We start from the raw sequence: 23,856 nt of genomic DNA, 5'->3' as shown, positions 1-23,856 counted from the left end.
ACACACACACACACACACACACACCCTCCATAACACTTAGCTGTACTGATGCATCAAGGACATTTAAAGGACACTTCACATATATTGGTTTTGACAGGGAGTGTCACAGATCAGTATGCGTGCTATATATGCTTGTTTGTATGTGTCTGTTTTTCATGGCCTTAGTGTCACGTCTGTGTTCACACACTGCAGGTGTTGACATACAGATGTTTATTCCTTTGCAGTGTTGCGTCTCCTGAAGGAAGGAGCAGACCCCAGCACTCCCATTGCTTCTGGGGGATCCTTGCTACACTTGGTAAGTTACAACTGATCAGATAGTGATCACTGAATGTAAGAAAGTCCTGTATATATGCTAAAAAAAGAAGATGCACATTACTTTGCGCTGAGAGTGTGTTGACATTATGCTGCAAATAATATCAGGAAGAGAGAGGTTGTCATTCTTCTCACACAGCGGTATACCAATAACCATTCTTTGTGCCTTTATTTTGTAAATGTGTGCACTCAAGGCACCCCTGTACCAATACAAGAATGTAATAATTCAATTGCTGCACATTATATATTCCACATTTATTTGTTATTATGCATTGGACCACTCATGTGTGCTATTTACTGTTTGCAATGCATCAGAAAATATACATTTCTGCAGACTAATATTAAGGAAATCTACTGTCCCTGCCCTTTGCAGTGTGCTCGCCATGACAATGTCTTCGTGGCAGAGCTTCTGATTGAGCGAGGCCTGAACTTCAACCTGCAGGACGAGGACCTGTGGACAGCCCTGCATGTAGCGTCTGTTTGTGACCATGCGGATGTCGTGCTATTGCTACTGCTGGTGAGAAACACATGCACACACGGGCATCAAGTATTTTGGGGTGGCTAATTTATACAGTACCACACAGTCATGGCATGATGGAACTTTTTGGATGTGGTTAGTATAATTTTCTTGTTGATCCTTGCAATCCCAAGCGTGTTTAGATTAGTGTTTTGGAATGGCTTGGCATGCAAGCTTCATATTTTGAATTAGCTCTAAACCAGGGGCTCTATTCACATTAGTCATCCATAATTTTCTGTCCAAGTGGAGCATATTCCATTGATGACGGGTTTTGGATTACCAAAGGTCTAAAATGCGACTTTGCTTTTCTCTTACAAACCCAGCTGAATCACTGAAAATGACAGTGCTTAGATATTTGGTATTAGCATGATATTAAAAGAGAGAGCCCATTCTGTGGAGAATGTCTTGACAAGAGCTGCGGTTTTACTGATTAGGTCCATAATGAGAGCCTGGCCAGCTGCAGGGGAGGGTATGCACATCCAGCCCAATCGCTCAGTGGGCTGGGTCCACTCTGCTGGTGTTGATTAGACCTAGGGAGGGTTGACTGCAGTCTGGAGCTTGGTCTAGTCCTGCACAGTCTGGTTCTGTTGATTGGGTCCTGGGTGACTGCCGGCTGCCTGTCTGCAGGGCAGGAAAGGGATGTTCCTGTGAGGAATGGATATGTTTGAAGAGCTGCCAGGCAAAGGGTGTGCAGAGTGAATCTGTCAGCCTGTGCTGGCTACGTCACTATTGGATCCATGTACTGTGTGCATTAAGAGTTTGCAATATTTCCTCCAATCATTCATGCAGACTGCAGCTTGTAGAGCAGGGTGTAATATAGATATGCCGAATGCAATTTTTGCAGTAAACTGGGGCTGGGCGATATGACCTCAAATCAATATCACAATTATTTCAAACTTTTGCCTCGAGTTCACAACAAAACTAGAACATACCTCTGTTGAAAGAGAGTAGGGGGTTAGGAGCCAAGATAATGTTTTTAAGAAATTCAAAACATCAGATTCAACTCTGTAAAAATGTTAACAACATTTTTCAACTGTCACAGTATGAATGTCCTTTAATACAAATAACTTATTTGTGCTTTCATCTACATCATCATTGGTTTTGAGGAGAGCAGACAATTAAGATAGAGATGCAATGGTTCTTTTCTTCTATTTATTCATTTTGACAGCTATCTCCACCACAGCCCCCCCCCCCCCAATGCCCACAGTCATTCTGTTCTGATCTCAAGCTGCTCCCTTATCAGAGCTGTAAGTGGGAGATCTTCTCTCTAAATACACGGTAACAGGTTTACACTTTAATGAGAAATGGAACAGTGGTCTCGCAAGAGCAGCTTGAGTGGCAGCCTTATCTTTGATTGGCACAGGAAGGAATAGTCCTGCAAATATATACTAATCTATTATGTCCTATTCCACCATCTCTAACTCCGTTTCCCCTTCCCTCACTCTCTGCTTTTCTGTCCCTGATTTCCCGTCTCCAGTTCCTACTCAGAGAAGCAGAGTGGTTTTCTGCTGACAGAGATGTTACCAAGCTCATCTTGTGGGGAAAGTAGAGGGGCTGGTGAGAAGTCTGGGTGCATTGTCGCGCTGTGTCCGGATTGGCAGTAATGTTAATTCTCTTATCTCCTGCCTCCAAACAGCAGGAGAGCGAGTAAGCCATTTCTAAACACTCTCATTCCCAGCCCATTTCCAAACCCATTCCTAAACCTATTCCTAGCTCTAGCTGTGGTTAATATTCATCACTGCGACTCTGGCAGGATTAACTGGAGGAGCAGAGACACAGCGGCTTGTCACTTATAGAAAATAACAACATGACAGGGTGTGTAAATAATTACAGAAAAATCTTACACTCTCTGTATAATATAATTGGGGCGTGAAAACAGTTAGTGATTATTAAACAAAACCAGACGGAACTCTATTTACATTTCCAGTATTTAATACATGTACATGCATCAGGATGCTTTAATAGAGGTTCATGATCTCCATCTGTTATATCTGAAATGGCCCTCTATTCAAACCACAGCCCACAGGATACTTATCAAATCATATTTCTTCCAGTGGCTCAATTATTTCTTTCCAATTTAATTTCTTGCGAAATCCCAAAAAGCATGTGGTAAGTGATTAGGGTGAATTACAGACTTACCCTCATTTTGCTTCAGTATCTGCCAGAGTGAGTTGTTGACACAGTGTTGAATATCTGGACTCTTGGAGAACATAAGAAGAATTCTGATCTCTTAAATTGTTAACCACTACTGCACTTCAACTATTTAATAACTGATGGTTGTCTTTCCTCTTTTTTTCTGACATAGCGTAGCTCCACAGGAAATAACGACTTCTAACTTGTGCAGCTGAATATGTACCTATGTATTCATGTGATGGACTGGAAACAGGTTCTGCTCCTTCGTAAAGTTCACAACCCGTCGGGGTTTGTAGTTGCAGAATTGACCCACTTTCCGTTCTTGTAAATTATGAGTTTAAAACTTCTGAACTCTGAGTTGTTTGAAGTCAAACGATTACCAGCAAGCCCCTGGCAGAGCTGAACTCCACTTCATCCCAGTAGATTTTTTTTTTGTGGGGGGTGGTGTAACTGCTGATAATGTAGCCCTCGCTCCTTAAAACATGATAATGGTTAAACAAGCAACTGTTACACACACATGTAGCATTTTTTAAGTAATTTATGGATCTAAATTTTCAGCAAATGCAATTTTTTTATTTTTCACAGACACATACAACTACTGCAAGAAATACAAAACAAAAAGAAAATAGTCTGGTAATAACCTTTTATTACTAAACACCATTTATATCCTTGATAAATAAATATATAAATATATCCTATATATAAATATATATATATATATATATCCCTACCCCATATATCAAGTATCGTAATCAATATAAACGACTTGTATAAACACAAACAGGCATAAAACCAATTCAGAAAAAAGACAACCATCAAATAATACACACTTACATACAAAAAAGGAAATGCAAGTATTACTAACAGACTACTGATATTTAAGTTGATGCACATGTTAAAATAATTGCACTTTATCTGTAGAAACGATATGAATACATTGTCCTGTATCAGTATCTGTAAAATCGTCAATGTGAAACAAAAATTTCGTTAGAGGGTGATATGGGGTCATTTTGAACCTTCACACACATGCGATTGCAGAAAGTTAAATGATCTGAGATATAATAGATGCACAGGAGAATAGATCTTTGAAAAAACGTGTGTGGGGACTCTCTGTGTTGGGTACCTGTCCACTGCATGACGGTGTTCAGCTCAGCACTAACTGCCTCTGGGACTGCTTTCCGCACACAGCTTGTTGTTTTTATTGATTCTGTGGCAGTCACTGCGTATAACAATTGCCATTATGATCCACGGGCAGCATGGTGTTAACAGATTTCCATCTCTGGGATGTCCACAGTGGATCCATCATATTGTGGCGGGGAGTGCGTCTGGGTCAGAAGTCAACTTGTTAACCCCCTTGTATCCTGCATGGCTGGCAGCCAGCACTAACTCGTTTATATCTGTCATCACTTATCATGTGAGCTCACACTCGTGATTTATGTCTCCTGATCAATTGCCTACACATCATATCATGCTTACCTCAGCGTAATACATGTGTGTCTGTTGGTGGTGGAGCTTTGTATGGCACACAAGGAACTCTTGAATGAATTATTTCTGTAGTCACAGTTTTCTGTTATTGTCAGATTGTATTTAACAAGGCTCAGGAGAGCAAGCATAACATTTCTACATTTATTTAGCACATTTTCACAGTGGATTGTTATGTTCAACAATGTCACTGGAGGATAATGACATCTATTTCTACCAGGCTGTCACCAAATTACATCCCAGGGTGGAATGCAAAATTAGACTGTATTCATAGTTCACATTTTTACAAAACAATTCTCACAGCACTAAATACGTTTTGAGTTTTGTCCAGCTGGTTCTTGTGCAGCTGCGAGTGAAATTGGTCCGTGGTGAGAGTGACGGAGCAGGATGTATGTTTCAGTCAGCTCACAACTTTATCCAGCCAGACTCCTATTGACTTTTACTGGACCTTGAAGTGAATCGTCTGGGTTGGCACACATCTATTCCACGACAAACACGCACGCACAAAAGCTCTCACATTAGCAGATGCACCCTGAGAGGAGCCTTCAGGTTTATGAGGTGATTTGATCAGGAGGTAAAGCACAAATCAAAAGTGCATAAATGGTGGTTCAAATTTGGCAGGAGTTGCATAGAGAGGATTCAAGGTTGGAGTGTGTGTTTTTTATGCGTGTGTGTGTGTGTGTGGTGATAGGCAGAGGGGGTATAATGTTATGCTGTCTCTCTCCGACTCACTCATCACCTCTACTCTTGCTCCTCAAGCCGTGCTCCACATTGCGATAAGGTCTCCAGTTTTCTCATGAATATTCACAAAGCAGCTGCAGATAGTTGTTAATGTTAATTAATTCTCTTTGTTAACCCCTAATAAACCCTCGTAAGTGAGGGAAATCGGCTCTAGACGACGCAGATGGTCGCACAATGAAACTGCAAACCTCAACAGAAAAGATTCCCTGATAACTCAAATTGACAGCATTGTATGCTGCCTTCATCACGTCGTAATTGCTTGGCATTTCTTGCCTATAAAATATTTCCTCTGAATATGTGAAAAACAAAATCCAGTTGCCTAGTCCACTGCATCAAACAGTGTAAGGTTGCTTTGAGGTTTTGCGGCTCAGTGTCCTTGTGGTGTTGCTGATTGGTTTTTCGAGCACTGAGGTTAACCACTTTCGTGTTGATCCCTCAACTGGCTCCCTCCTGGCATTTTAACCCATTTTCCTTCCATTTTTTCACTTTCCATACCCCTTCGCTCTCCGGCTGCCTAAGGACTCGGCCATAAATCTCTTTGCCGCACTGCAACTGGGTCATTGGAATTCTATTAGCTGTAAATATTCAATAAGGATCCTCACTTAGAGTCTTCTGTCCCTGTTATCAGACTTGGTCCAGCTATGATCGTTACCCCGGCTTGTTTTTTATGGTTTAGTCAAACAACAAGATGCGATTTACAGCTGGATGCTGACAATTGCCCCTTTAAAGAATGTAGGTTACTTTTATTGCCTGATGATAAAAATGAGAAGGACAGGATAAAGTCCACATCAGTAACTGAGGTAGATTTTGCATGGCTTGTACACAATTCTGCTCTACGGCTAAAGCTCTGCAAGAAATAATAACTGCAGTAGAGTTCCCCCACAGAGAAGCAATCAATCATAACCATTGTGACCAATGACTGTGCTGTAGTCAGAGTAACAGTCATTAAAGGACCCCGAGGGAAGGTCCCCCCATGTTATCTCATGCTTTGGCAGGGTCCTTGTTGAGTAAACCCACATTAATCTTGTCTCATGCACACATGCGGTTCCCCCCCCCCCCCCCCCCCCCCCCCCCCCCCCCAATGATCCCAGGTAATGGTAACCAACGCCCTTGCTCTTCACTACCCCCCTCCATGCAGTTATTTAATGAGTTCTTTATTCCAATGTATTGTCTGTTAATGTCTCCATGTATCTGCTTAGAGATGCGTCTCTGGAAAGCCAAGATAATTGTTTCTACTTTATCATCAAGTCTGATGAATGGGCCCAGCTAAAACTCAGTTTGCGTGTGTCTTCTCTGCTTTTCTTTTTTCCTGCCCTGCGTCTGGAAGGCCGGAGTGAATGTTATGCTGCAGGACGTCAACGGAAACATTCCTCTGGACTACGCCTCCGAGGGAACAGAGAGCAGCTACATCCTCAGAAAACACCTGGAGGAAAATGGTAGAGTTCACCACACATCTTATTAAAAGTGATATATTTACCGTGAGCTCTTTTTAAGTGGATCTCTGCTAAGTTTACATGTCAAAGTCTGGTTACAGGTCATAACAATCTTCTCTCGGTATCACTCGAGTATCAGTTGGTTTATTTTGAAGACAAAACATTTGAAAATGGAAAAAGAGAACAAGAGTTTACCGGAACTCCCTCTCATCCTCTTAGCTTAAGACAAATATCTACATTAGCCACTACTAGCATAGACATAATGCAATGAGAAAAAGTAAATGTTTTTTATTGCCTACGCTTAAAAAGTACTGAAAATGTGATTTCTGCAGTTAAAATGAAGGTGTTTCGTGTGTATGTGTAAAAGTGAAGGACACCCACAAACCTAATGATGGTGGATTGCAAACGGGGCACTTGTCGCCCACAGAGAAGGGAGAAGGTCAATGTGCGAGCTGCAAATAACAGAGTTAAAGGCAGAGGAGTGGTGGAGTCACACAGAGACAAAAGTGTTAGAGGCACAGGCATAGAATGACAGAGGGAGGGCTGGGAAATGTGTCAGAGAAATATAGAGAGACAAGCAGAAAGGAGGTAACTGGAATCGTGCTGACAAAGCTAGACAGAAACAGATACAGACAATGATGGAGGGTCTTCCCACATCCATCTGTGAACGGCCACACATGAGGCTTCACAGGATCACATGACAAATGCGAGCCCCTACAGACAACTAACTCATCATAGCTTGGACCACCCTACAAACACACACACACACACACACACACACACACACACACACACACACACACACACACACACACACACACACACACACACACACACCTAAACACACTCTCTAATGCTAACCACATCATTTGTTTAGAGACTTTTCTCTGCTTCGGTGTGCCAGTCCCTGTGGTGATATCTATCCTCCTGCATACCTTCAGCTTTCTTGATACCACCCCCCCCCAGTGCGCTGGGCTTTGCCACCATGAAGCACACTCTTACTCACACAGGCCCGCTCAACCTCTGTTGCTATAGCAACTTGGTTGCATGCTCTCTATCCCCATCAAATTTGTGTGGTTGTGGGAAAGACATGCTGTCCATGTGTCTCTACATCAGGGATAGAGGAGGCGAAAGAGAATTTGTTTTTTTCCTCTCAGTGCTGTTGCTTGGTGGCTTATGTTTCATGTAATACTTGATACTTACATGTATTGGTACTGAAGAGAATAACATTCTCATGTCTCAAATATGCACAAACCTTGAGGCACTTGTGTTTGCAAAGATAAACTTATTGATTAGTTGATACAACCACTCTATTTGGAAAAGTCCCATTAGTTAGTGGCCCAGAGCTCATCCCAGTGAAATAAAGATTGATTGATAATCAATTCACACTATTACAGCAACTGAAATCAGGTCCATGGTATTAATGTGACTATGGAGCAGTGCATAGCTCTTGATTGAGATGCCCTTTCAGAGTCAGCCCACAAGAAAAGCTACAGTGGCCTTTAGAGATTGGGGCTCTGTTTGAGTGTAGGATGACCTTCTGATTTTTATTCAAGTGTCATCGGATCCATGGCTTCGCACCTCATGTGCATGGCTTTGTTATTTTGCATGATGGGGTTTCCTGTTAAACATCAGTTAGTGCTGTACGGACACTGCACTACTTCTGTAGAATCTGGGGAATCCTTGTTCCTCAATGTAACTTATTCTTGAAAATGTCATTTATCTAGTTAGTCCTTAGAATCTTTTAAAGGGGTGTGTGGAATTTTGGGAATGTTTTAGCTTGTTCCTGTTTATTTGCCCCCAGCCAAAAATAGCAACTTGACATGTTTTGTACAGATTAAATAAATGACACATAACATGTTAATTAGTGCCTTTTAACTTATTTATAGTATATATAATGTCATAGTATTACCCAAACTTTTCCAACTATTTTTTTCTGTGTAACAGCTAAAGGCATATTGAAGCATTAGCATGCTAACTGTGTGTGTTTCATAGGTGTGGATGTGTCCTCTATGCATGCCATGAAGACACAGAGACCCAGCACCATGTTGTCTGATGTTAGACAGCTTGTAGCCACAGGCGTTAGCCTCAGCCAGCCCAACGATGAGGGGGTCACTCTGGTGAGTAAGGTCTTGTGTATTCCTCAGTTGACCTTGTTTGTCTCTCTCGCCTTCTGTCTTCTGTTTGTTCTATTCTCTTGACTCTTTCAGGCCGGATGCAACATATGAATATATCACCAATTAATGATGGCTGCCTGCTTACATTTCCCTCCAAATGTGTTCTCTCCCTCTCTCTCTACAGCTCCACATAGCATGTGCCAGTGGTTACAGAGAGGTGGTGTCTGTGTTGCTGGGGAGTGGGGCGGACCCTCATCCTGCTGACGACAACTTTTGGACCCCTCTTCACCTGGCTGCTAAATATGGACAGGTACATCACAGCTCAGAATGTTTTGGGCTTTAATGAAGCATAGTCCCCTCATTTCAACTCATCTAGCTGTATTGATCCAATGTGATTGCAGTCATTAATTAAATAATGAGAAAATTATTGATGGATTGCTCCTCAGAGCAACTTGCCCCAAGATATCCTGCACACTCTCTGATAAACTGCTCTTTTTGGACCTATTGATCTGAAATAGTCAAACTGTTGGCACACACCAGCACTACATATTCATTTGCTACAGCATTTTAGATGAGCAATGTCTCTCTTAGAGGGAAGGAGATTGATTTCCAGAAGGGGGGAGGTGAGTTGTTGGAGCGATGGGAGCTGGTGGTTTGGAAGCGGTCCAACTATGAGGGAAGGGAAGTGATCACGTTCAGAACTTGCTGACCCAACTGGATATTTAATTACATTTCTGGGCTGTGTGCTTGGCTGCCGAGAGGAGGCATTTATTAATTTGGTATTTAGAGACACTCTCTACTCCTTTGGTTCATTCATCTTTTTATGTGTGTTTAAAAATGATTTTTTCCCTTCTGTTACCTCACAACCTTTCTCTGTTTCATCCATACAAATCTGCTGCTGTTGTTTTCTTTCCAGTTATTAGTCGATCAGATGATAATTAATCAGTAGAACAGACAGCACTCCCCTTATAACTTCCTCATGGCTCCTTGCTTGCTTTTCAGACGTTGTGCCTATGCAATTACTCTGTATATATGTGTGTGACTGTGTGTGTGTGTTATTGTGTTTATGTGTGTGAGTGTCTATAATATGTAAGTGCATTTGACTTAAGAGTGGCAGTCTAGAGGATTGTAGAATCGATTAGGTTTCCCTTGCAGTGCTAAATCACCACAGCCATCGACTCTTTACTGGTGCCAGTGCTTTGCCTCCTGCATACCAACTACTCCACGAGTCCTCCTGACACTCACCTCCTGCCACCCTTCCCATATAACTACTCTGACAATGACACGTCACTTACACAGGATATTAGGGGTTCAAGATGTGTACATGTATTCAGCCAAGTAAATCACTTCTACCATTAATTAAAATGTTTTTGCTGCTATGAGGCAGAAGCAAGCTGTTGGCTGGCAACTGGCACACTAGCTGGTACGTTAAACCCAAAGACCCCTTCTGCAGCGTGGCACACGTACTATGCTGACCCTTTAAGAAGATGTATGACCCTATTACTGCAGCTAATTAAGCTTCCCTGCTCGCTCACGAGATAAGTTAGACCCCGGCTCTTGGCTTCCCTTGTCTGAGTTAGTGGTTTTTAAGATGTGGTCTCCCGAGGAAAGAATTTTTAAATAGTCCTGTGTTGGATTTTCAAACAGAAGTGACCGGGTGTTCAAATTAAACACTTCAGGGATTGGATTAATTCAGTGAAGGTACACATGGAAGCTGTGGCAATAGAGCAACCACAAGATTAGTATAACAGTAACATATTCTAAAGCACTTTAATGTTAATCCCTTACCAAAACAAAACTACATTAGCTTCAGTTACTTTGGTTAGGTGAGGTTACTTTGACCCCAGCGATCCCTGTGTTATGATGACCTTTTCTTTGTCCCCGCGTAAACTTTGACTCATTAAAGAGTTCAGATCTTGTGGTGCTACTTACGTGGTGTCAGTATTTATAGGGTGTGAGTGCAGCTGACAGGGTTTGTGGGCAGTAGAGATGCTGTAGACTCATGAGTGAACAGCTGTCGGTATGGGTCAACCAGTCTGCTGAATGTGTGTCAAGCTCCTCCGTCCTGCAGACGATGTCTTATCACTCTACTGTGGAACAAAGAAACTCTGCTACTTCCTGAACTGTTTGAACTGTGACTTAGAGCTCGGGAATAAAACAGTATCATTTATTATGACAATATAATTTGTATCAATGGCAATGTAACTTAAGTCCAATATCTGACAACATTATGCTTATACATTATGTAAGTGAGGAGGTAAAACACATCGATCTGCTTCAGATGTTTTGCTGTTTATCAGGTGTTTGTCATTCTCTGCTTATAAAGAAAAGGTTAATTGATAGTGATAATTGTGGATATTGACTGATATGAAAATGTTTATCTTAAAACAGAAGATACCCTGATTTATAGTCTTTGGAACCTACAATTCCCAGCTATGATAAACTGAGATAACGTGACGAAGACTTGAGAAATATCCTCCAGAGCCACAGAAAACCTTTAAGTAGAAGTACTCCCCATAACGAACAAAATTCATTTGAAATGACGCATTCATATTTATTGAGCTGCTGAGATAACTCCTGAGTCATGCCATCAATCTTACATTATACCAAAAAATGATGCAGAAGACCCTTCAGATATGTCAACGCATCACAGATCAGTACTCACAAATCACGCTGTGCACTACACTTCTTGGATTCAATACAGCTGTAAATCTACAGAGGCGAAGTGGGTTGGTGAAAAAGAGGTGGAGCAAAAAGACTAGAAAATGAAGGAGTAATGAGAGGGAAAGGAGCAAAAGTCAGAATGCCAAAGTCTGTGTGAGAAGAGGAAAGACAGAACAATAGAAGACAGGGGTGACAGCCATCACATGTCACCGTGTGCAGAAATGAGACTGGATGACTACAGGGGTCTTCGACTGGGATGTTTGATGGAAGATGGGCCCATTGTTAAAGGATCTCCTCAGTCTGGGGCAGCCCTTTCATGTCTGTCTTACACTGTATATGTTATCTGCTTAGTGTGGGAATTCTAGGTCAGGTTGACAGTCTATCTTACACTCATATATCTGCACTGTAGCAATAAATACAGGTTTAACCACCTTAACTCCTTTGACCTTAAAAAGAATGATATTAAAAAAAAACATAAAAAGTAGTTTTTGGTTAATAGTGCATTGGAAATGTTTGAATTTTTCTCGGATCTGAAAAAAAATGGATGTGGGTGTTTCTTCCCTCACTTACAGACAAGCATCGTTAGCCAGCTCCTGAGACACGGGGCGAACCCGACTCTGTTGAACTGCAACCAAGACAAGCCCTCAGGTAACACATTTACACATTCACACAAATATACACATGTGCACACATACACACAAATATTGCAGCCGAAACGAGAGAGGGTGTTTTAGCGATGAGGAAGTAATGAAGCAAAGATGCAGAAAAATGGATTTTGACTTGAGCTGAGCCTTTGCAAATGCATTAATAATCACTTGGATGATATAAAACACGCTCATACACTCACACTCATACCCACACACTCCGGAACACAGCGTGCACAGTGAATGAGACTCCCTCATAATCAGTCTCTGATGAGCCTATCTGTGCACATCCGAGTTTATCTCCAAGAGAAAACTAATTTCTTAATGAATGGAAACATTAACTCCTTGCTCTTGCCTGTATACGCATGTGCACTTACTAAATGTGGGTGTTAGCAGTGATCATAAGGGGCTGGTGGGATTAATTGGCTAGTGGGCATAAAGGTAGCACATTGGCCAAGAGTGTGTATTGTATTTTCTTTAATAATGAAAGCATATAAGACTGACAGGGGAGGTCTAAATTGAGCTAATTTGCACCAATTCATTTTGGTGGGAGATGTGTGTTTACGGATGTCAGATTAAGAGGTTCCTGTTTTCCTGGTTAGGTTTCCTGTAGACAACAAATATCAGGAAAGACATGAATAAATAATGATATCCAAATAGCAAAAATACATCTGCCATCTGGAAAACGATAGCCGCTCGTGCAGTGATAATGTTTTTATAGATCTTCTTTTTTGGATTAGTGGAGTTTTTTTCTCCCTCTGTAAGACTATCTGTAAAGGAAAATGGAAAGTGGCAGGATTTCCACACATATTTTATTCACTCTGAAGGAATCTTATGCGACTCAAATGTGACTCCTAAGCTTTCAGACATGCACGAAAGTCTAAACATTTTTCCGGAGGGGCTGTATATGAGAACATAAATGTCCGAGTAAGTTGCTCCCGACATTGTATGGAACGTTTCGTGCCAGCCTCCCGGTAAAATGTCTGGAAGATGTTCAAGTGAGAATACAGCCGGAAAAAGTCCTGAAAATGTACTTTGAGATAGTGGTTATGTTGATGACATTTCAAACATGCGACAGATGCAAAAGTGAGAACAATAAATGAATACATATTTGAGGATGAAAAAAAGGTGTCATTCACGAAGAAGACGCAGTCGAAGATGTCAACTCAGAAAGTCATAGAGATTCAAGAGTTCAAGAGATTCCAACGCCTGTGTTGATGTGCTGTCAACAAAAACTCTTCGATTTCCGCAGTGGAATTAATACATCATGTCCTTCCCCCTGCATGCTTTACCCAGATGACCCCCCTCACCTAACTCTAACCCTGTTCCAGACATTTTCCTGTTGTTGTGAACACGTCGGACCTGGATAATCTCCTGCTTAGTTCTTCATATCTGAATCGGAAACTCTGGAAAATGTCCAGACCCAATTTTCCAGACATTTTCCGGAGTTCATATCTGACAATGGCTCCATAGGTAAAATCTGAGTCAACATGTCGGCTGTTCCGCTGTAAAGGTTTAGTGTTTAGTTTAGGCTACAATTCTGTAATTGGAGACTCTGAGTGGACTTGAAAAAGAATTATTCTGCTACAGCCCCAAGGATGCATTTTGAAAAGAAACACTGCAGTACACACGGGACCTTTAAGTGTGAGTTGGCATTTCTATATGTAAGTTTACTAAAAAAGAACAGTCCGCCCTCAGCTTCTCAGAACAATGCGTATTCTCTCTGTGGGTGTGATCGGGTAAATCAACATATTTTTATTAAATGTAATCATAATATTGTAAAAGTAAAAGCTGTTATTCCATGGTCTCATGATCTTGATAATTATTTTCCCAATTTCCCTCCTCCTATTAATACATGGACCTAGCAGGGGTAGAAATCCCCCTTGTCTCAAGCCGTAACAGAACCAGGCCACTATAGGTTGTCATTGTAATTGTGTGTTAGTGATTAGATGCGTCATAGAGAGCAATCGTCTATACTATCATAGCTGCCTCCCACCAGTTCTCCCAATGTCTTCATCACACTTCTCTGACTGCCTCACTCCAGCATAATCAATAGTCCCATCCAGCTTGAAAGCTTAGAAAAGATGCAAGACAAGCCCCTCGAGACTCACAACACCCCCCCTTTCCAAATGGAACCACACCCCCCTCTCTTTCTGCAGCCACATGACGAAAGAAAGACCAGGCAAGAGATGGGGGTCTGGGGGGTTGTCAGTCACCAGGAAATAAAAAGACAGGATAAAGCCGTTCCCCTCCCTGGTGTCCTGTTAGACCTCATTACAGACAGGGAGGATCTTTACCCCCCCCCCCCCCCCTTCCTCTTAAGCACAGATGGATTGATCAACAGTGGGGTTCACATTCTGCACCAGCACTGGCTCGTCCACACGGATTGTGAAAGAGTGTTGACATGGCAGACGACAACAGAAAAGAAAAATGTTCCTGGTTGTTTCACAGCATAGTATAATGATCTTGTTTTAACAATGTAATCACATTCTATAATCTATATGCCTTGTGCTTTGTTTCAAATTAAATCAGTACTCTGATTAGCCTAAACTGTGTTTTCCCGTCACCAGGCATCGCTGCATCAGAGCCTATAGCTGATATGCTTCTGAACGCAGAGGAGAGCTGGCTGCAGAGACTGAAGGACCCCTCCGCTCCTCCACCCTCCACAGACCAACGCTACGATGGTGGATCGCACGACCTCACCACACCTGTCAAGAACTTGTGGGTTTACAGTTTCATAGGCACAAGTGATGTTTTATGGTAACGACACAGATTGCAAATAAAGTTTTTTCCCTTTTTCTCTCATTCACAACTTTGCCCCAAACCTTCTTTCTTTCCTGTACCTGCTGCTTTTTCCAAATCCTTGACTATCCACTTTATATATAGGAACCCCTTGGGTCTCTCTATCTCCAAGCGGGACAGTCTGTTTGAGAAATGTGCCATGTTCAGAGAGGCAGGTGGAACACTGTGCGGACAGCAGTCCCAGGATAATTGCCTAGATGGCCCCTTTAGCTCTGGAGGCAGCAAACTGGAACAGGTACCTACTTTGTTTCAGCTCCTGCATCCCAATAAACAGTTAGATAACAAGAACACTGCCAAAGTATCCAGGTTGGTTATACAAGTAACAAAGAAATTTCACATTTTGTTTACGTTTGTGTTTTTGTCAATTTATCATGGCCTGTTAATTTTTAAGTTTGCATTGCATTTTCTTCAGGTCAAGCTGATGCCTCCGGCCCCTAATGATGACTTGGCGTCCCTCAGTGAGCTGACTGACAGCAGCCTACTCTATGAGATGCAGAAGCGCTTCGGCAACGATCAAATTTATGTAAGACCCTACAGTCCTTCTCTCCTGTTCTTTTCTCCGGTTCAGCTTTTACAACATCTTAACACATTTAACAGTTGAGCAATTTAGGGATGCGCAGGATTCAAATTGTCCATTTCCCTTGGAAAAGTGTCGCCAAACTTTTGAATTGTCACATTTCAGTGTAAGTTGTAGCTCTTCCTCCTCCATGACAATGTGTGACACGAATGCAATTCATGTGAAATTTGGCAAAGAGCCATCACAAGAATCGGCCAGTGAGAGTGAGAAACATTTCAGGTTTATTTTAAGATTCAATATTATTGGTCACATTTTTTAATGATAAAGCCATAGGGCCTTTTGATCAATGTTTTCATATAAATCCGATTTTACTGATGCCAAGTTGAGAGTTCCTCCTAAAAAGTATATTGTGATTCTTTTTTTAATCGGGTCAATGTCATTGTGAACATTTATTCTCGGTAAATCTTACCATCCCTCGGTAAATCTTACAATCCCTGCACACCAGGTTTTTTCATGAGCAGACACATGCACTCACACTCATATACACATACACATAGATGCTCATACTTAGACTGGTGACAATTGCAAAATCAATACATTTCGGATCACTTTTACAGATAAATCAATACCGATATTCAGGAGTAAAATACCTTCAGCTCAAACAATTGGTCATTTTTATATTCCTGGCATATTCTGCTTTCCTTTAAAACTGGTCTGGCCCATAGTTTTCCATTGGGACTCAGACTCCATAGAGACTGGAACTAGATCAATATGGAGCTATCCGGTGAGCTCCTTTGTGAACAGGCAGTAATAGACTGTTATTATGGAAACCCAGATGGGCGACAGACATTCGGGTTAGCCACAGCAGGGGACACACACAAAGGGAGGACATTAAAAGAAAGAAGAGTGGTGGCTGAAAAAAAAGAAACAACCACAGTTCAGCTTAATTTTATTTATTTATATTGAGGTAAAGTCCCTTTGGAAGAAGTGGTGAAAAGAAAGAAAAGGACGCCTGATCTGATATAAAACCTTGGTCATGCAGGTGGACAGGACAAAGTAATGCATTATAATCATTCTGTTTATGTCAAAGATAAAAGTAAACAAAACCAGGTAAACTGATGATGGCCTCACTGCCTATCATCCCTTCTTATCGTTCTTGTTTCTATATCTAATGTACAATATCGTAACAACTTATTAAAAAGGTAAACAAAGCAGAGATCTGGTAAAGAAAAGAAACGGTGAGTGGACAAAGGCAGTGAACGCTCCATATGTCCCCAGCAGGGTGGTCAGGGACGTGGCTTTGATGAGTGATCTGCTGCCTTCTGCCAGGGTAGAAGGACCAGTGCTCCACGAAACCCCCGAGGAGAGCAGCAAGAAACTGGGGATGGATATGAGAGAAGACAGTGATGAAGGCTTTCCATGTTACCCAAGTTTACCCAGTTAGAAAACAAAATAGTTGGAAAGTTGGGAGTATTTCTGCTTGTGTCTGCAAGCAGAGGGAATTCATTAACCTTGAGCCAGGGCCTAAGGACAGAGCAGCATGTTACAGAATGTTAGCAACGCCTGCACTTTCCCAAGGCACAGTGTTAGCTTTCAAATAGCCCCCAGGACTCTTTGTAAGAAACAGTGTTAGCAGTTTAATGGAAAGGGTCAGAAATTGTGAGTGGGTTATTTTTATCTAAAGTGCCTGTAGGTCTGTGTGGGAGGGCAGGTCTGTTGTTTGTCTAAGAAAAAGGTCATTACGGAGGTTATCACTAGGAGTCCCTTCCCGACCTGTATGTATACCATTCTGATGGCAATAGAGATGGGCAGCACCACCGATGTTAAGGAAAGAGTGGGACAGTACTTCTGTTTTCAGTCGGTGTTAACTTAAGCCCATTTCGAATAATTTTCAAAATTCAACTCAACTCTTTTGTCCGCAATGGGGATGGATGCAATCGAAACTCACTCCTGGGGCAAATGACTCAGCAGAAGACATGGGTCTTTAAGATCCAGTACCGATCTGCATTCATGGAAACGAGAGACCAAAGTGAATGCGTTAATTTGGCGAGACAGCGAGGTGGGAGAGCTTCTCAGTTTTTGGTGCGTTGTTGACGTTGAACATGACGCGCCAGAGGAAAAAACAGAGAGGTAAACTCCTCTACTGGAAATGGGAAAGGAGTTAATCGTCAGCTCACATCCAAAAGATAAATGTTTTATGATTTTGGATAAACTTCTTATTTTCAACAGTTTCTGTTAAGTTAAAGACGACTCGTGTGTTTTTGTGCTCTTTTGCAGACTTACATTGGGCACATCCTTCTGCTGGTCAATCCAAATAAAGAGCTGCCCATCTATTCCACTTTGGTAAGCATGTATTTTAACTACCTCTACTTAACACAGGTTTAAAGTATTATGCAGTGCTGAGCTAACCTAATGTTGAATTTGCAGGTTTAAGTATCTCTTTCTAAATTATGCGGCTTCACACTGTAAAAGGTTATGCATTGTACATGGAAAATCATACTGTCAAGGAGTGTTTGCTGTATAATAAGCAGGATGTGAACAGATGAAATGGACCTTGTGGTTGATAAATAATGCAGCTTTCCTGTCAGTGATACACAGCATAAGGCTGACTCTGCATCAGCCGGGAAATAGAAGGATCCAGTTTAGGTAGACACACACACACACACTCGCGCTCAGAGTCACATAGAGTTTATTGCGCTACCTGTCCTCTATGAAGAGAACATGATCACTGAAGATGAAAAGCATTATATTCAACACTATTCAACAGCAGAGGCACTGCAAGAACCAGTGCCTCTTAGTCATCAACTGTCTTTGACAGTTGATGACTAAGAGGCACTGGTTCTTTAAACAAATTGATCATTTTGTACAGGGAGGTGTAACATGTTTCACATTATTTTAAATAGAAGATTGGTCATGTTTGAAATAGCAGAATTAATGCCAGTCTGGAGTGTGCCCATCTGGGTCCAGAAGGTGTTGAATGGAGGAGTAGATGTCTTGTATTGCCATGACACATTGAAGCCAAGCCCCCCCCCCCCCCCCCCCCCCGGTTGTCCTATTCCTGCCTGTGTCTGGATTCACTCCAGGCATCTAAACCCAACTGAGAGAGAGGCTGTGTGGAGGAGCAAGGAGGAGCCAGACTCAGGAGGACATATGTCATAACATGTGTGATCTGCTGGCCGTCTGTCACCCCCCTCTGGTCTGGTGGTCCACAGCCCATCCTCCTTCACTTTCCTAAAGCCACCAACAGCACTGGTACACATCTGCTGGCCTGGTTAGAGACAGAGGTGTTAACAGCACAGATATCTCACAGTTCAGTATGATAAACAGTTGATGGTTCACTGTCATATAAACTCATTCATACCTTATTTAACTGTCCCTATTTAAGGCATACATTGTGCAACATATTGAAGTTTCACTATTTTAAAACGCTATATTTTAGAAGCAAATCAAACTAAACTAAAGAATAAAACACTATGTGGTCCACATTCAGCTCCATATTACATATACATATAAATGTTATATTGTTACACCTTTGGAAAGATGGAGGCAAAGAAAGTATTTTTTTCTTTTAAATTTTTCTTTTTTTGCAGTTAAATTACATGGAATTAAGCTCTATAGTGCATTTACTTGCTTTTGAGTTATTGTTTTAAAGTAAACCAGGCAAATTGTCAGCGTCACTCAAGGTGCAATCTCGGAACCCATCAGCTCTCGCCTAGTGAAATTAGCGAGAATGGAGTTGGAGTTGAGAGGCGGCATCTACAACCGTATGTTTTCACAACTAGTGACATTTGGTCTAAACTCTATTAACAGCTATCAGTTAAAAAGCCAGTAGCTGATGCATCTCGGTCAATGTGTTCCACTTCTTTTGCTCTCCACACAGACTGGTTAGCTCTGGGCAACCAAAGCTTGCTAAACAACGGTTGGTCATACTAGAAAAGGCCCCAAAATCGTGTCCCTCACCTACAAATTCTGCATATTCACATGCAGCATCTGTTTATAGAGATTACCCACAGTGCACGTGTTTAAAATCACCAAACTGATATCTTTGTCACTGAATGGCATGGTTGTCATTCGGGGTAAACCGCTCCTTGGTGAGTGAGCAGGACACAGGGATGTAAAGTGATACGCAGCATGGTTTCACTATTTGGCTGAAACCTAACCGTCTGTTACTCAGTCCATGTTTGTATCCGTGTTACGTAAGGTTGTAATCCAATGTCTTAATTGACTGTGTCTACTACTCTCTCTCTCTCAGGTGAGTCAGTTGTACCTGAGCTCCACAGGTCGTCTGTGCTCCTCTTTGCCCCCTCACATCTTCTCCTCAGCAGAGAGAGCTTACCACATGATGCTGCAGGAGAGACGCCCGCAGTGTTTCATCTTAAGGTACACCCCCCCTTCCCCAAACACGCAAACACTGAACTTTGTGCTTTGGCATGCTGAGACAAAAATGTTAACTTGTTCAGTTTGCCCCCTGGTTTGACCACACACCTGTTAAGCGCTCCCTGAGAGATTAATAGCTCGCACTCTGAGCCGAGCTGCTGACGTGTGTGGTGTTCACATGGAGATGAATGTTTGCTCGGAGCATCACAGCGTCTTGCTCTTTGTCCTTGGCTGGACCGAGGCAACTCCCTGATTGCAATTAAATCCCGTTCCGGCTCTCCAGTGACATTCCTGCTGAGTTATAACCAATCTGGCAGAGAGTTAACGTGCCCTGGCCACAGGCTATCCATCTCACTCACACACAATCACATGCAAACACACAGGCATTCAGGGACATTGTACAGTGCTTTTGCACATACACCCACTCTTGTTTCTCTGATTCTTTCCCCACTACACTTATCACTCCTTTTCTTATTTCTCTTTCATTGAAGCCTTCTGTTTAACTCTGTCTCTCCTCACACACACACACACACATTGAAGAACACACATACACACAAGCTCCTGCACGTAAAGAGGCAATCAGCAGCCATGATCCCCAGAGGCTCGTGCACTAACAAAATGCCCTTGAAATCTAATAAAAACTGTTAAATGAAAAGACAGTGAAAAGGCCTGTAGACTTCACACTCAGCAGGGCCATTAGTAAGAGATATAGCAACACACATACTCACAGACAAACAGGGTACCACAGCACAGTGCCGTCATTAGCAAGGGCTTCTGACCTTCTGAAGCCATCTGCTTGGTGTAACTATGCTGGTCTCAGCTCGCTGCATGACGGTAAGTGTCAGAGCGTGTACTGTAGAGTTACCCTATGCCAGGTTTAATATCCACTCCATGCCAAATTAAAAACAGGCCTCCAGTGTCAGATCATTTGTGGCAGTAACAGCGTGTGAAAATTGCTGGTCAACAGAGAAATGTTAGTTTTAGTGTTGCAAAGAGAAACATATTGTAGGTTTAGTGTAAAGGGTCTCTGAAGGCATGATGTCAGGAGGGTGGAAACATGTCACTGAGGTGACGTGTAGGAAACACCCTGATGACTACAGCATCACACCTATTCTTCTGAGACACACACAGCAGTGGAACACACGAAGTTGCATGATTTTTGATTTCCTTTAATGCTTTTAATAAAATGTCTCTTTATTTTGAATGAAATGCAAGTATCCACATATAAACTAGGTTATTTCTTCCTTTTTTTTATATCATATGGAATCAGATTAGAGCCAAACAGTATAAGACATGTAACAATGCCTAAAATATAAATGACATTTTTATGTCTTTGTGTCTCTAGTGGTGAAAGTGGGTCTGGAAAATCAGAGGCATGCAAACACATAGTGAGACACCTGACAGCCCGCTCCAGCCCCAAAGGCTTTTCACTGGATCCCAGAATGAGACACGTAAGTCTGGACCTGTCTGTGTGTAGGATACTCTTCTATTTGACACTTCAAGCAGTCTTCAGTTGTAACTGCAGAGTCCTGGGCAACGAGTTTTGAATCCTTTATTGCTGTTATGACCTTGTTTCTTTGCTTCGACTTTGCAAAAAAGTGCTAGAAAATAATGTTATTGTATTGTTTATTAATTTTGTTTCTATGCTATGTAGTACACAATGAATCCTCCGAGGGAAACTCATGAATATTTGTTATGCTCTTCAAACTGAGGCACTGGCTGAATCTTGCATCCTGTTTTGTGCTTATTGTTCCTTCCCTCATGTTACCCCTGCTATAAAAAAGCCAGATAGCACTCACTGAACCCTGCTGTTCCTATAACAATAGAGGTATGGATTAGCAGAGCACATTATGAGCTATCGCTTGTGGTCTCCTCCTTACTGCTCAATAGCTGCTTATTTGTCATAGACATCATTTGAGCACTCTGATGTTTGATTGCATCATTATAAATATCTATCTCTGTGATGCTGGCTCTTTATGACTGAACCTTTCGCAGCAGAGAAAATTGTTCTTTGATATTCTTAGATGGGAGCGCATTTTTCTACTTCCTTTCAGCCAATATATAGAGAATTGATTGTGGAGTGCAAAGATCAACAAAGTACAACTACATTCATTTTGTCAGAATAGATAATAAGCATGAAATGTTTGGAGAGACAAAAAGGGCTTAGAGTTTAGCATCCTTCCTCTGGCTGTATCTGAAAAACGGAAAGAAAGAAAAGACGAATCTGTAATCTGGGGCAGCACTTTTGTCACTGCCTCTTCTTGTCTTCATTGGTGGTGCTTAACACATGATTCACCTGCTCTGCACTCAGCCTGTCAGTTGGGTAAAAATTCAGTTTATAGCCTGGAAACACAAGTGCTGTGTTCTGATGAAGTCATCATTATGTCTTCGATATCTGGGTCAGCTCGCTCTCTGATCATCCTGGGACAGAATTAACACAGAGAACCAAGATTATGGATGCATATTGACATCTAGTGGTAAAAAGTGGAATGGGAGTACAACAAATTTTGTTTCATCTCTAGAAACCTTTGTAAGAGATACATAAGATCAATTGATTGATATAAAAACAGAGAACATATCTATTCAGTTCTAAAAGATGTTGTAAACGCTGTTTAATTTTCTTTTGGTTTGATATAATACACAGGTGAACTGTATTCTGGAGGCCTTTGGTCATGCAAAAACCCAAAGGAACATCAGCTCAAGCCGCTTTATCAAGTTGTTGACCATTCAATACTGTGACAAGAGGAGGACACCGCTCAGAGGTAAACTACATTTCTGTCACTGCAGCAGTGAACTAGTTACAAGCATATTCAGTGGCTTATCAGAAAGTGTTCTGACTCCTCTACTTACTGCACATTTTAGTGTTCTAGATTAAAATAGATAAAATTGCCAATCAATTAACACTCAATAATCTGTTATGACAAATCAAATATATGTTTTTAGTTTTTTTTACAATCGCGTGACTTTGAGAGTCTGAGGAGACAGATTCTCGGGTGAGACAAAAATGTAACTCCTCATCACCCAGACTATTTCTGTGGTGAAGCGTGGTGGTTGCAGCATCATTCTATAAGGTAATTCTGAGCAGCAGAAACAACAAGACTGGTCAGAAATGAGAAAAGAATGAGGCCAAAATGTGCACATGACCTGAGACTGAGGAAACAGTTCCCCGTTCAGCATGACAACAACATGAAGCTAAAGCCAAGACAATGCAGGAGTGGCTTTGGGACAAGTGTGACAGTCCTAGAGTGGTCCAACCAAATCCCAGATTTACATACTATAGATCAAGATCTGAGGAGAGACCTGGAGATGGCAGGTCAGTCACTTCCTATCCAATGTGACGAAGCATAAAAGGATGTGCAAGGGAAAGTGAGATAACCTGCACAAAACCAGGTGTTCAAAGCTTGAAGGATTAGTCTTAAAAGACCTGAAACTGTAAATGTTACCAAAAGGGAATCTACAAAGTCCTGCATGAAGGGAATTATTATTAGGGCCCGAGCACCGACAGTGGGAGGCCCTATTGAAATTGTAATTTGTATTTTTATTCTGATTTGTAAGTTTCTAAAAACATGTCTTCACTTGCAGATGATCAAAATGGCATTTTTAACCATCTGGATTTAAATGTACAACAAAATAAAGTGTGCAAAAAGTAAAGCAGTCTAGATTCTCCCTGAAGCCACTTTAGAATGAATTTTATTCCACATGAGAGACAGGAGAAGGACGGAAAGTTGATGGTGTCCCAACATTGTAATTAATTCTCAAAATTACCTCATCCTAGTTTTGTTTTGTTTTTTATATACAGAAAATCAACAGTTTCTGTAGATCTTTTATCCCATTTATTTGTGATTATTTGAAAACAATTATATATTTATAGCCAAGTGAGGATCCCTAACTTTATGATAATAGTGCAGTGGCTGTGAATATAAACCATATAACACGCATAGTGTTACTGAGGCTCAGATAGAGTAAAGGTGTAGTTTTAGTTTCGAATCAGGTGCAATGCTATGTTATCACCAACAGGGGGAAGTACAGTCTTATGTTTTGTACCAGCGTTCCATTTTTACAACCATGCTGACCTTAAATTACCTCAGTGAATTTGATCAGAGAGTACTTGATGTTG

The 23,856-nt window shown here is 41.6% G+C and overlaps 1 protein-coding gene across 8 annotated transcripts in view; it reads left to right on the top strand.

The window, feature by feature from the left end:
• myo16 (myosin XVI) overlaps window positions 1-23,856 on the top strand; it is a 97,805-nt gene that overhangs the window by 32,520 nt on the left and 41,429 nt on the right. For all 8 annotated transcript variants that reach the window (XR_004612584.1, XM_034575121.1, XM_034575124.1 and 5 more), the window contains exons 3-15: window positions 225-295; window positions 686-829; window positions 6,513-6,621; window positions 8,614-8,738; window positions 8,920-9,045; window positions 11,972-12,047; window positions 14,614-14,764; window positions 14,930-15,080; window positions 15,258-15,368; window positions 17,640-17,705; window positions 19,615-19,742; window positions 21,085-21,190; window positions 22,384-22,501. Coding sequence is in view for 7 of the 8 variants with exons in the window: in XM_034575121.1 (XP_034431012.1) it covers window positions 225-295; window positions 686-829; window positions 6,513-6,621; window positions 8,614-8,738; window positions 8,920-9,045; window positions 11,972-12,047; window positions 14,614-14,764; window positions 14,930-15,080; window positions 15,258-15,368; window positions 17,640-17,705; window positions 19,615-19,742; window positions 21,085-21,190; window positions 22,384-22,501 (1,482 nt within the window). In the remaining variant the exon portion in view is untranslated. The remainder of the gene's footprint in view (window positions 1-224; window positions 296-685; window positions 830-6,512; window positions 6,622-8,613; window positions 8,739-8,919; window positions 9,046-11,971; window positions 12,048-14,613; window positions 14,765-14,929; window positions 15,081-15,257; window positions 15,369-17,639; window positions 17,706-19,614; window positions 19,743-21,084; window positions 21,191-22,383; window positions 22,502-23,856) is intronic.

This window comes from Hippoglossus hippoglossus, chromosome 21, assembly GCF_009819705.1.
Source record: "Hippoglossus hippoglossus isolate fHipHip1 chromosome 21, fHipHip1.pri, whole genome shotgun sequence".
Classification (NCBI taxonomy): domain Eukaryota; kingdom Metazoa; phylum Chordata; class Actinopteri; order Pleuronectiformes; family Pleuronectidae; genus Hippoglossus; species Hippoglossus hippoglossus.
The sequence above is the reverse complement of the archived record's forward strand: the minus strand, read 5'-3'. Positions and strand labels throughout refer to the sequence as shown.